At 44.0% G+C, this 13,816-nt stretch overlaps 1 protein-coding gene across 4 annotated transcripts in view; it reads left to right on the top strand.

Annotated features, from left to right (window-relative positions):
• The window catches only part of DYNC1I1 (dynein cytoplasmic 1 intermediate chain 1), a 190,782-nt gene that overhangs the window by 141,008 nt on the left and 35,958 nt on the right, over positions 1–13,816 (top strand). For all 4 annotated transcript variants that reach the window (XM_054385165.1, XM_054385166.1, XM_054385167.1 and 1 more), the window contains 3 exons: positions 1,708–1,821; positions 4,871–5,004; positions 6,383–6,527. In XM_054385165.1, coding sequence (XP_054241140.1) covers positions 1,708–1,821; positions 4,871–5,004; positions 6,383–6,527 — 393 coding nt within the window. The remainder of the gene's footprint in view (positions 1–1,707; positions 1,822–4,870; positions 5,005–6,382; positions 6,528–13,816) is intronic.

Raw genomic sequence — 13,816 nt, forward strand, 5'->3', positions numbered from 1 at the left:
TTCACACAGCAGCACATGCTAATCATGCTTAGCACTGCAGTCATTAGCTCACCACTGAGCAGCAAGAAGGTCCAAGGGTTGGTGACCTGCAGTTGGATCTTAAAATTGCCTAAAATAAGTGGTAGTTCTGCCATTCCTTTCAGCAGGACAAATGCTAGGTTTAGTTTTCTAACACTACATGCAGCTGGCTTAGAAGTTCTGTAGGGGTCTCTTGTAAGGTGGTCCTAATTTTCTTTTAATAGGTAAAGTATTAGTGAAAAGTATCTTTTCTTCCTGGAATCATAGAATCATTAAGGTTGGAAAAAAAACTCTAAGATCATCAAGTCCACCTTTCTTGAACCTGAAGATGCAGATCTTCTGTTTGTTGGCAAAAGAGGCAGAGAAATGCAGTTTTTCTTTGCTTGACTTGTGTATTTGTCTTACCCTTAATTTAGCAGTATCACTGATACCAGTCAGAGGAAATTAAATCTTATTGTTCAGTCTGATTCTTCTCTCTGAGATAGCTGAACTTGAACCATCCCTTTTATGTCTCCAGATGAGGCTTTAGGCTCAAAACATTACCAGGTTCCTTGGAAAAGGAATATGCTAAGTTTCATTGTTGCATACTAAGTATAATTCATCCTCTATGGAATAATTGTGCTGTGGTGACCCAGGTGTAACACCCTAAATTTAGTCACTCTACATTTATAACGATGATTTAAAAAGACATATTGGCCAGAGCTGGAGAATTCTGATGGACTTGTCCACGTTTTTCAGCTGGAGTACATTCGCAAATATTTAGCATGCAAGCCAAATTCTGTGGAAGTTTGAGTGTTATGCAGCTATTTTCTTGCATAAAGCTTTTATTTTTGAATCTATGGGCAATTTCCCTCTTTCTGCCAGTTATTTTCAGTGTCAAAAGCCATCAGTAGAATATGTGTCCCTGTGGGTGCGCAGTATTACTTAACTGGGTTGTTGTATTATAGAACGGTAGGATCGGTTCAGTTGGAAAAGATCATCAAGCCCAACCATTATCTAAGTCTAAAAAGTCTGATGCTAAACCATTATTATGAGGAAAATGAAACTGAAAATATTTCCACCTGCATAATGTACCTCTTAAAATTTAAATTAAACCAAAACAATTCCTGTCTGGGCCATGAAGGTGATCAGAGGGCTGGAGCACCTTCTCTGTGGGGACAGGCTGAGAGAGTTGGGGTTGTTCTCCCTGGAGAAGAGAAGGCTGCAGGGAGACCTTAGAGCGGCCTTCCAGTAGCTGAAAGGAGCCTACAAGAAAGCTGAGAAGGGACTTTTTACAAGGGCTTGTAGTGGTGAGGGGCAATGGATTGAAGCTGGAAGAAGGGAGATTTAAACTGGAGATTAGGAAGAAATTCTTTGTAATGAGGGTGGTGAGACGTTGGAACAGTTTACTCAGGGAATTTGTGGATACCTCCTCCCTAGAAGTATTCAAAGGCAGGTTGGATGAGGCCTTGAGCAACATGGTGTAGGGGAAGCTGCTTTTGCCTCATGGCAGGGGCCCTGGAACTGAATGATCTTTAAGGTCTCTTCCAACCCAAAACATTCTATGATTCTATGAAAACCTAAGTCCTGCATTTTCCAGGTGTTCTGTGAGCACTTAATCATTCTTTAAGGTAGCATCTGAGACATTAGAAGATGTGAGGTCCTGCAGATGTGAGAATGGCTCTGATTTCCACGTTCCTGTGTTTTCAGCATCCTGTGTATTGTGTGAACGTCGTTGGAACGCAGAATGCGCACAATCTCATCACCGTCTCTACAGACGGCAAAATGTGCTCCTGGAGCCTGGACATGCTCTCAACTCCACAGGTGGGGTTTTTTTCACCTATAAATGGGAAAAAAAAAAAGAAAATGCACCTTTCGTAGAGTAGGATACCTGCTTAATGGAACATAGCTCCCAAAACCCCAAACCCTCACATCCTTTACAAACTAAAACCAAGGGATGCACTTGAAAGAGTACAGCTTGCTTCCAGCAGTCTCTGCCAAGAGCCAAGCCCCATTTCCTTTACCACAAATCATGTAATTATTGTAATACCTTAATACATAGGTCAGTTTCAAGTGAAAATGAAATAATCCATTTTAAAGCAGAGCAATTACAGAAGTCACCCATGGCAGGAATTGTTGTTAATCTACAGCATTGTTTAACAAATATGGACTCGATTGCACTGCTGCTGCTGAACACTCCTGAGGCACCACAGCCTTCCAGGGCACACAGTCAGAAAGTTTCCTTTGCCTTCAGTAGCCAAAACAACAAATAATGCAAATGAAAAGTTTTAGAACAAATTTTCCCACTCTGAAATGTTCCCTTCTCCTCCTCCTTCCATTCTTTTTATCAGAAATGAAAAGAAACACAAGAAAATTGTCCAAACCACCAATGATTAGAATAATGGAAACAAAACAAAGAATCTGATTCTGAGAAAGGTCCATGCAAAGCATCTTTAAAGCATTATTTTCTGGAGTAGCACAATTTCTATTCCAAAGCATCACTGAAGAGGTGGGACTCCTCTGTCCTAATGTGAGCCATCTAACAGTTAGGCCCATGTTAAGTCTAAGGCAGTAAATTGAGTTCCCTTTACAGTTAATGTCCAGAAAGACTGGGTACTTTTGGAGGATGGCACATGGCTTGTGGGGATGTAGAGAATAAAGACATAGGACTTGATGTCAAGCTACATACCATAGCTTTAAACTGGTAGGAGCAGAGTGTTGCTGATGTGTGACAGTCTGAAACATTCCAAAGACACAGATCCAGAGCATCTCTGTACAGCTTTGGTGTAGGCACTGGGAAGAGAGTTCAAATTGTCTAAATACTAAATTATTATCTCATTCCAGAAGATTTTCACAAAGATATATGATCCACAGGCACTCTGCCAGTGAATTTCCAAGTCTTGTTTTGCCTTTTTAATAGAACAAAATGTATTTCAAATAGAAGTAGAAACCAAGTAGGGGTTAGCAGCCCTCTCCTCTTAAAAGGGATGACCAATTTTTTTAGCTACAGCAAAAAGCCCTTCTGAGTAACACAGAATTATAGAATTATTTTGGTTGGAAAAGCCCTCTAAGATCATCAGGTCTTAATCATCAACCAATACCAACCATGTCCCAAAATGCTGTGTCCACAAGTTTCTTGAATACCTCCAGGAATGGTCCCTCCACCACCTCCTTGGGCAATCTATTCCACAGGCTTTGGCCCTAGAAGAACAGCAGCTTAAACAGAGAAACCATACCCATTTAAATAGCTAAAAATGGGAATGGCTACATCATTCAGCCCCTCTGTGGATTCTTGGGTTGCTCCATTTAGGCTGAACAACCACAAAGCTGTGCAGAACCTGCTCCAACTGTGTGCATCTTGCAACGGCCACGAACTGTTCATGCTGGCTGCATTTGCAATAGCAAAACCAAGCATGCTGCTGTACCAAATGAAAAAATCCTTGTTGGTTTCTAGCTTGATGGTGGGGTCTAGAGGGAGTGTTTCTGGTTACCTCAGCAAATCCCTGAGAAACAGTGCTTAGAATGGTGGCAATGACAGGAGCCCAGTTTTTCATTTTGTTCTGCAGCAGGACAAATGGCACAGTCCTCAGGAGCACACAATATTATACATTGCTTGATAAACGATTTGTTTCCAAAAGGTTTGTAAATAGAAGGGTATTGCATGGTTCATTAGACCCTGGGGCTGGCAAGTGTAACCATTAAGGTATTATCTTTAGTTTCTGCACCATTTGATTTGAAATTCTCACCTGTCATCTCTGCCTGATTGAAGATGATGTGGCAAAGACCAGTGCGTTCCAGGTGCTCTCAAACATGTGACAGACACTGTTGGGGATGGTAGGACCAGTGCATCCCATGGGGTTCATGGCACTGCATCTTCTTGCAGTGTCATAGTATCATAGAATCATTAAGGTTGGAAAAGACTCCAAGATCATCAAGTCCAAATGTCAACACAGCACCACCATGCCCACTACACCATGTCCCAAAGTGCCATGTCCACATATTTCTTGAACACCTCCAGGGATTGTGACTCCACCACCTTCCTGGGCAGCCTGTTCCAATGCCTGACCACTCTTCAGTAAAGAAACTTCCTAATATCCAAACCTAAACCTCTCTGGCACAACTGAAGGCCATTATCTCTCATCCTTTGTAGAAACCGAAGTCTTATGTCAAATACTTTCTTCCTCCCCTCCTGCTCCCCATGTGTGGCAGTTTAGGCTGGGTGCCCCCTCCTACTGCCACATAAATTACACCTCTGGTGTCCTGGGTACCCACCCAATAGGGGTGGACACAGGAAATGGCCTATTTCTACCCATAAATCCTGCGCCCTATAAATCCATCTGCAGAGTCATTCTCTTCCTCTTTCTTCCCTCTCTGTCCCCGTGGGAGATGCTTTCTTATCGGGTAACGGTGGGGGAGTATCTCAGGCCCCTTAGGCCTGACTAGGCCTAATGCCAGGAGGAGAATGGAGGGGGGGGCAGTCTCAGACCTGGCCAGTCTGAGACTTGCCTAGCAATGAGGAGGGGGGGGAAGAAAGAGCCCTGGGAGTTTTGGGTAGACCCTCAGGTGGGAGAAGGGAAGGATTGGAAGCCTCTGGGAATTGTGTAAGGGACTCTGTATGCTTTTGGGATGTTCTTTTCCACTATGCTTTGTAGTTTTCTGTAGCTTCACCAATCGCTTTTCCATTTAAACTCTCCATCACTCTCCAATCCGTTTGTGTGAGTCTCATTCTTTTGTCCCTTTCGGGGCAAGAGATGATCTGTCTGGCCTCAAACCAGCACACCATGTAACATTTAGAAATGAATTAGAAAATAAAACTTAAACCAGGGAAACAAAACAATGATCGCAGAATAATAACACAGATCTGTTTTGTTAGGAGAGCATGGAGCTGGTGTACAATAAGTCCAAACCAGTGGCAGTTACAGGAATGGCTTTCCCAACCGGAGACGTCAATAACTTTGTTGTGGGCAGTGAAGAGGGCACAGTCTACACAGCCTGTCGTCATGGAAGGTGATGCTCAGCACTTTGTATTTAAATAAGATTGTATACCTGTATGGGTGTGAGGTGGCCAAGTGTCTGTGGAGAGTGGTGGATGTCTTTTTTTCCCTTGGATCAATGGTATCTGTACTCTTCTACTTTGCATGTCAAGGACAGGAGTCTCCTGACCCTGAGCATCTGTGCAACAGCCTGTTGTACTGGGGTAGTTGCCCCATGTTCCCTGCCTGCTTGGTGGGAAGCAAAGGCTGCTCTTAGGGTTTGATTGCCTTTACCTTTTTCAGATATCTGCCTGAAGAAGAGACAACTGGGACCTCAGAATTTCTCTTTCTCACCTGTGAGGTGAGACAGAGGTTTAGACAGATAGTTGAAATCTATGAGCAGGCAAAATCACAGAAGAATGGTAGGGGTTGGAAGTGACTTCCAAAGATCATCTAATCCAACCCACAGGTAGAGCAGCCTCCCCTAGATCAGGTTGCACAGAAACTTGTCCAGGCAGGTTTTGAAAGTCTCCAGAGAAGCCATGCTGTCATGGTCACTAGAACAGGTGAGGGGACACCACGCTAGCAGTATGAGGAACCAATTTCCTCTCGTGCAGCTCCTCATCTCTTTGGGTATGCTGCCTTCACCCTGGCACAGGGCTGGCAGCTTTGTCAGAGCTGTGGCTAGTTTTGATGTATTTTCTTCCACTGGCATTTTTTCTACTAGGTAACTAAAAGGGTCATTTCATGACCCCTCTTTCTGCATGTGCTGGGAGACAGCAGTGACAAGTGATCTGGCATATCTCTGCTTCCTTACACAGTGTTGTGCTTTTCCTTCCTAAGAGCTGTTCCAGCCTCAGGCTGATGAAATGCACACATCCCCTTCTTCAAAGTGATGGCTGTAGGATGCCTGATCACAGCAACAGTTCCTTCACTCTTCATGCAAAATGATTGGCTTCCTAGTAACTTGATTGACTGCTGGAGAAAGTTATTTTAGATATCTAAGAGCAAAAGAATTGCTCATGATCTGTCATTAAAATATTTGCATTTTTTTTCATGGTTATTCTTTGTGATAATGGCTTACTCAGAGGCATAAGATATAGTATAATTATAATTTAGAATTATATTATAATTATACATAAATGTTATTTGAGCTACAGTAGTAGGTAGTGTATGTAAAAGTGAGTAAGGCAAATCATCAGAATTAAAAGTCTCCCTGTGATGGATCCTGAGAATTAATTAATTGTGCCCATGGAAGTAAACCTCTGCAGGCAAAGGTTTTACTGAAAGGAGAGATTTACAGATTAAATGGAACTGTAAAAGGAAACAGGAACCTAAGATTAAAGAAAAATGTTTAATCACCAGATGTTAAACCACTCTCTGAATCATGCCAATGTCTCTTCTTCCTGCAGTAAAGCTGGCATTGGGGAAATTTTTGAAGGCCACCAAGGACCTGTCACAGGAATCAACTGTCACATGGCAGTGGGTCCAATTGACTTTTCCCATCTCTTTGTCACATCGTCATTTGACTGGACAGTCAAGTTGTGGACCACAAAGGTGAGAACTCCGAGCTGGGGTGGGCTGGGAAATGCAACTTCTGAAAATGCCACTGTCACAACATTTCAGTATTTCATTCCACCAGATCCTAAGCATCAATTCATTGAGAGGCTGTGCTTAGAACAGGTGTAGTGGTAGAATGATAAGTAAAATGTAGACCTAGTGTAACTGTGTCAGCCGTGTTCACCCTGGAATATGCCTTTCAATGGTAGTTTCAGCTGGCCTGCACTTCAGTATGAACCCTAGCACTGAGCAATTCCACAAAGCAAGATGGGGATATCTTACACTGTAAGTCATCAAACAATCCAGCCAGGAGTCCCTGTGCAATCTAAATTGCAAGGCTAATGCTGCACACCGTGGTGGTGCAGCTGCAGGAACACTTTGCTGTGATGAAGCAGGAGGGGAAGCATGTTCATCTTAATCAATGTCACTCATGAAATTCCTTGCCCTAGGAGGCTGTGATAGTCACAAAGTACAAATTGACACTGACTGCTGGAAGCAGGGAGGAAATATATGCTGGAGCTTGCATCCGTGATCACCATGGATGGGTTGTTGACTACTCTGTTGAGGTATCTCCTTGACCTCTTACGTGGAGGGCATTATGAACAACAGCAATGAATACACAGATCTGTGGAGCTCTGAAACCCCAACACCCCATAGCACTATAGGAATACAGGGTAATGGCAACCTATGGAGCAGGACTTTGGAGACCTGGTGGGCAACAAGTTATTCATGGACAGCAGTGTGCCCTTGTGGTTAAGAAGGCCGATGGTATCCTGGGGTGCAGTAAGAAAGGTGTGGCCAGCAGGTAAGGGCAGGTCTCCTCCCCCTCTCCTCTGCCCTGCTGAGACCACATTGGAGTATTGTGTTCAGTTCTGGGCTCCCCAGCTCAAGAGGGACAGGGTTATACTAAAGAATGTCCAATGGAGGCTGTGAGGATGGTGATGGGACTGAAAATCTGTCTTACGAGGAAAAGCTGAGAGACCTGGGGCCGTTTAGCCTGGAGAAGAGAAGACTGAGTGGAGATCTTATTAGTGTTTATAAATATCTGAAAGGTGGGTGTCAAGGAACAAGGGACCAGTCTATTTTCAATGGCATTCTGTGATAGGACAAGGGGAAATGGATACAAACTGGAACAGAGGAGGTTCCACCTCAACATGAAAAAAAATTTCTTTACTGTGAGGGTGCCAGAGCACTGGAACAGGCTGCCCAGAGAGGCTGTGGAGTCTCCTCCTCTGGAGCCTTTCAAGACCAGTCTGGATGCCTTCCTGTGTGACCTTGCCCTAAGTGATCCTGCTCTGGCAGGGAGGTTGGACTTGATGATTTCCAGACGTTTCTTCCGACCCTTAACATTCTATGATTCTATGACTAAAGAAACCAACCTGATTCCTTGTATAGGCTGAGTCACACAGGAGAATGAGCAGTAAAATCCCAGTAGTATAAGTCATCTAATCAGCTCTTTTTGTCATATGCCAGAGGAGGGAGCTGCCAGGCTTTTGTCTTATTCATGTGTTCATGCCTGTATTTATTTCACATCTTGAACTGCACCCGGCAAAGTTCAAGTGCTGGAAGTTGAGCCCAGTCAGGAAGTATCTCAGCATGTGTTCTTCCAAGGCATCAGTGCTTGGAGGTGCTAGGACAGATGCACAGCAAATGTATATACAAAAGGGAACAGAAGGGCTCATGTGAGAGCCTTGTGCTGCAAACAGAAGCACAGTTTCCTAGACAAGAACTGGAATCAGTTTTCATAGTTTGTTAATGGTCTTACCCGAGTTGCATGCTAATTAACAGGTGGTATCTTTTCCTGACCCACACTGACCGCAACTGAAGGTTTTGTTTGAGTATTACATTTTAGGACCTAACTCATTCAACAAAGAGGTGGATAATTTACCTGATTTGCATGTGACCACATACACCAGTGAACCCAATCTTAACCAATGCAGAAGTGGTCCAGGGGAGTAATCCTGGGCCTTCTGGAATGGATCTGAGATGGGTCCTGGGTGGTAAACCTCAGGATAACCAAGGATATAAAAAGGGTAACCATGTGATGGAGAGTTTAGATGTTAGCTGGTTGGGGCTGGCTAGGCTGTTTGATATCTGAGATAATGGAGTCCTGGACAGTGGTAACTGCTGGCAAAGAAGTATTGGAGGAGTGAAGCTGGAGCTGAGTAAGGGGAAAAGAGTCTGTGAGGACTGAGAAATTGAAACACAGGTACTGAATTCCAAACACAGATGTTCAGAAAAGTCTAGGATGAGTATCTGACCCTCAGCTTGATGCTGAATATGGCCACAAGGGTCACACCCATTTGCAGCTTAGATGAAATTATATTAAATGATAATAAAACATGGGTTTTATTTTGAGCCCCTGAGATTTTAGAAGTTAGCAGTAACTCTAGCACAGCATATTTTGGACACAAAGACACTGCAGTTAGCACTGCACAGTTATCCTTGTGGAAGAATTTGTTGCTGAAATGGTTAGGTCAGATCCAATACAGTCAGTTTTCAAAGATCCAAACCATTTACATTTCTACTATCAAGCTGTGGCTCATCTGGGAAGAGGGGCTTCCTGAGGAGGAGGCTGTTTGACTTAGCTGATGTGAGCTGTGATGTGTATGTGACACACGACAGCTCCACTCAGAGCTGGAAGCCATGATGCTGTACTGGATTGCTTGCTTTCTTCTGGAGCAGGGCTGAGCAGCAGCAGCCCCAGGCTGTGAGGACATCCTCTGAGACACTAGACAAGTTCTTGAGTTGTGATGAATATTTTCTTTTTCTTTCTGTGGCAGTTTAGGCTGGGTGCCCCCTGCCACTGCTACATGAGATACACCTCTGGTGTCCTGGGTGCCCACCCAATAGGGGTGGACACAGGAAATGGCGTATTTCTACCCATAAATCCTGCACCCTATAAATCCATCTGCAAACCCGTTCTCTTTCTCTTTCTTCCCTCTCCGCCCCCATGGGAGATGCTCTCTCTCTTATCGGGTAATGCCAGGGGAGTATCTCTCTAGGCCACTTAGGCCTGTCTAGGCCTAATGCCAGGAGGAGAATGGAGAGGGGGCGGGGGGGCAGTCTCAGAGCTGGCCAGCCTGAGACTCGCCTAGCAGTGGGAGGGGGAACAAAGAGCCATGGGGGTTTGGGTTTACCCTCAGGTGGGGAGAAGGGAAGGATTGGGAAGCTTTGGGAATTCTGTGAGGGGTTCTGTATGCTTTTGGGATAATCTTGGCACTATCCTTTGTAGTCTTTTGTAGCTTCACCAATTGCTTTTCCATTTAAACTTTCCATCACTCTCCAATCCGTTTGTGTGAGTGTCATTCTTTTGTCCCTTTTGGGGCAAGAGACGATCTGTCTGGCCTCAAACCAGCACACTTTCAATTTCACTCTGGCAGAAGTTTCTTTCCATAAACCAGGACCAGGAAAGTGATTGTCGCTCTGTACTCAGCACTGGTGAGACCACACCATGAATCCTGGGTTCAGTTTTGGGGCCCTCACTACAAGAAAGACATTGAGCTGCTGGAGCACATCCAGAGAAGGGCAATGAAGCTGGTGAAGGGTCTGGAGAACAGGGCTGGTGAGGAGCAGCTGAGGGAAATGGGGTTGTTTAGCTGAGGGGAGATCTTCTGGCTCTCTACAGCTCCCTGAAAGGAGGTTGAAGCCAGGTGAGGTTGGTCTCTTCTCCCTACTAAAAAATGAAAGGAGGAGAGAAAATGCCCTTATGTTGCACCAGGGGAGGGATTTAGGTTGGATATTAGAAGGAACTTCTTCCCTGAAAGGGTTCTTAAAGACAGGAGGTGGTTGAATCCCCGTCCCAAGAGGCATTCCAAAGAAGCAGATGTGGTACTGAAGGTCATGGTTTAGCGTCGGACTTGGTAGAGTTAGGTAATTGTTGGCCTCAATGGTCTCAAAGATCTTTTCCAACCAAAATGATTGTGTGGTGTGATTCTATGATGTGATGCTGTCTGGATAATTCTCTTGGCCAGAGCTATTATATATTTAGGGCTCTCTTTGTTCAGTCAGGGCCTGGTCAGTCAGTGGGCTTTGAAGAAACCCATCAGCATGTTTGATTCTCTGAAAAAATAGTGGATTGATACAAAGCATTGGGTGTTGGTTTAGGAGAGTTTACTCAGAAACGGTTTGTTCCTCTGGTTTCTCATTTGTACATTTAATCTCTCTATCAGCATACAATGCTGCATTGCTTTCCTGCTTCTACCAGTGTTGTCTGCTTAATCCTGTGCACATTATCCTCTTTGGTCATGAAATTCAATTCCTTTCTGTTTCACAGGTTCAGAGTCAAGTTCCAATTGTAAAGTGAACCATAAAAGCTCTGTGTCTGTATTGTCTATTGATGTTGTGTAGCACCCTGGGGTGCTTACAAGAAAGGCACTTTCTTAACAGGTATTTGATTGATGGATTGAAAGCAACATTTCCCTTTAAAACTCTGGCTTGACATTTTATCTGGTTTTGTGGTTAACACATTTTCCCTCCAAAGGCAGTGCAACCAGGTGACTGAGAATAAGGTTTGCACTGAGAAAAGAAAGAAGGTCTTGTAGATAACACTAATACAAGGTTCACGTTATCACCTGTCCTGTTAGCCAATGATTAGATCCCTGTGTAAACTGTAAGCAACCAGAAGCAGGAGGAAAGAAATTTGCAGAGATAGTCACTTGATAGCCAGGGCATTATCTGGTTCCTGATCAAGTCAAAAGGTCTATCAACTTGAATTCGTGCTACAGCATGTGAGCAAATCATGGATGCAGATCTGGCAAAGGGAAGTCCTGATGTGAAGTGTCTGCAGAGCTCTGCCCTTAATTAGGTATTGTTTCTATGAGGCTTGCTAAGTGGAAATGCTAAGTGTTGTTAATTAATTAAGCACTAATCCTCATGAAGGAATAGCATGAGGTTAAATGATGAACTGTAAGTATTGTTATTATTGCAGCAATTGCTGTTTGGAGTGCAGGTCTTCACATATTGTGTCAAGGGAGAGGAGCTTCCTTGGGACTGTTGGGACTGTTTCAACTAAAGCCTAGAAGACAGCTTGTTTGCTGCACATGGAGTCAATAAATGTATGGACAGAGAGATAGATTTTGTTACCTCTTTCATCCTTCACATGTCTTCTTTATCTCTTATTCTTCCATTGACTAGAGGTGCTAATGACTGGTTTTCTCCTCCTGCATCTATGCCTAGGTCACACTCAGATGGACAGTTGAGGAAAGATTGGAGTACGTGTAACAGCATGGCTGTAACCTCTTCCATGCTTATCTTCCTCCTTGCCTAACATTTAAGTAATGGTGGTGAGTGCCATAATCAGGAGGGACAGAGATGAGCAGACTGGTAGCAGGACTACCACACAGGCATTAGCAAGGACTCAATGTACCAGAGGACACACGCCTTCAGTGACAGACTCCCTGCTTTTGTGTCGTCCCTGCTCAGTTTTGCCTTACTTAGCGTGTCAGAATCATTTCAGCTGGAAAGATCAAGTCCAGCTGCCAACCCAACAGCACCATGCACGCTAAACCATGTCCCCAAGTGCCATGTCTGCATGTTTTTTTAACTTCTCCAGGTATGGTGACTCCACCACTAGGATGATGCACTCACTGAGTGCATCAGTGGTAGCTCCTTGCTAGACCCTCTCCTTTTTTAGCCTCCTTTAGGCTCTTCACACTCTGCTTTTTTCTTTTGGTGTCCTGTGCTGTTCCACTCTGCAGTCTGTCATGCGTTTTACAAACCACATTCTGAACAGCAAAATTTCACATTTCTATCCTATGTTGCTTTTGCATGCATTTCTGTACCTTCAGTATCTTTTGCCCATCTGTTTACTTATTACCTTGGCGTGACCCAATCCTCCTGACTCTTGGAGTAAGTTATTTTACTTTGCACTTTCGTATCAGCATATGACTTCAAACTCCTTTGTTTTTAATTGGGTCTAGAGGCCCTTGTCTGTGGGCAGTCTGAAGCCTATCACTAGAACAATGCAAAGAAGCATGTAGAGGTGCTTAGGATAGGTATCTCTATTCATTCAGTCTCCTTCCTCAAAAGCCTGGCTGGTAGGATCTGTTGGGATCATCCTGATAGATCAAACTTTCTGTGATGGAAAATGGCGCAGCAGAATGAATCAAAGCATTGCATGATGGTGTGGATTAGTCACCAAGAAACCAATGTGCTCACAAGTGGGCAATTTTTAGTTTACTACAATAACAGGGTCAGGCCATCACTTTTCTCATGATTAAGAACTTTTTATTTTTTTACATGACAGATGTTATGTATTAAGATATCTGGCTATGGCTCAGATTTTTAGTATTATTGCATCACATTAAATGGGTGAGCCTCTTGGGTTAGAGATGGCACTGCCTGAAGTTAAAGATCTAGACAAAAAGGTAGTCAGACCTGTAGTTGTGACAAAAGGACAGTAAACTCAATGAACTGAGTACAACAACTTGGTGAATTCTCTCTCATGAAAATTGTTTTAATTGTAACTGGCAATGCTGGGGTCAATGAGTTGATTTAGTGAAGTCCCATAACAGATAATTAGAGTGGATCAGAGTCACAGCTGGTAAAGGGTCTAGAGAACAAGTCTTATGAGGAGCAGCTGAGGGAACTGGGGTTTAGTCTGGAGAACAGGAGGCTGAGGGGAGACCTCATTGCTCTCTACAACTCCCTCAAAGGAGGCTGGTGTGAGGTGGGTGTTGGTCTCTTTTCTCTACTATTAAGTGATAGGACAAAAGGACATTGTATGAAATTGTGTCAGTGGGAGCTTATGTTGGATATTACAAAAAATCTATTTGCTGAAAGAGTGGTCAGGCATTGAAACAGGCTGCTCAGGGAGGTGGAGGAGTCACTATCCTGGAGGCGTTGGTGAAATGTGTGGACATGGCACTTCAGGATGTGGCATAAATGGCCATAGTGGTGCTAGGTCAATGGTTGGACTCAATGATCTTAGAGGCCTTTTCCAATCAAAACAGTTCTGTGATTCTATGATCCTGTGTTGCTGGTAAATGGTGTAAAGCATTCCCCTGCCTTATAGATGATGGGCCTACACCAATGAATATGCAGCTAGCCATGAGGAGTGTAGGAGCTCCATAAGAACATCCTGTAAGCCAGGGGTTTGTGCACCAAGCCATGCTGCAAAGGTCTCCCTGAGTGGGACTGGAACACAGGTCTTCCCTGAGAGGAGGAAGTGCTGTGACGGTCTTACCATTTTGTTCTGAGATGTATCTTGTTCCCGTGAGTAACTCTGGTTTCACTGAAAGTAGGATCTTCTCAGAGTAAAGCTTTGATTTTAATGTGCTGACACT

Source organism: Indicator indicator, chromosome 11 (genome assembly GCF_027791375.1).
Source record: "Indicator indicator isolate 239-I01 chromosome 11, UM_Iind_1.1, whole genome shotgun sequence".
Taxonomy (NCBI): domain Eukaryota; kingdom Metazoa; phylum Chordata; class Aves; order Piciformes; family Indicatoridae; genus Indicator; species Indicator indicator.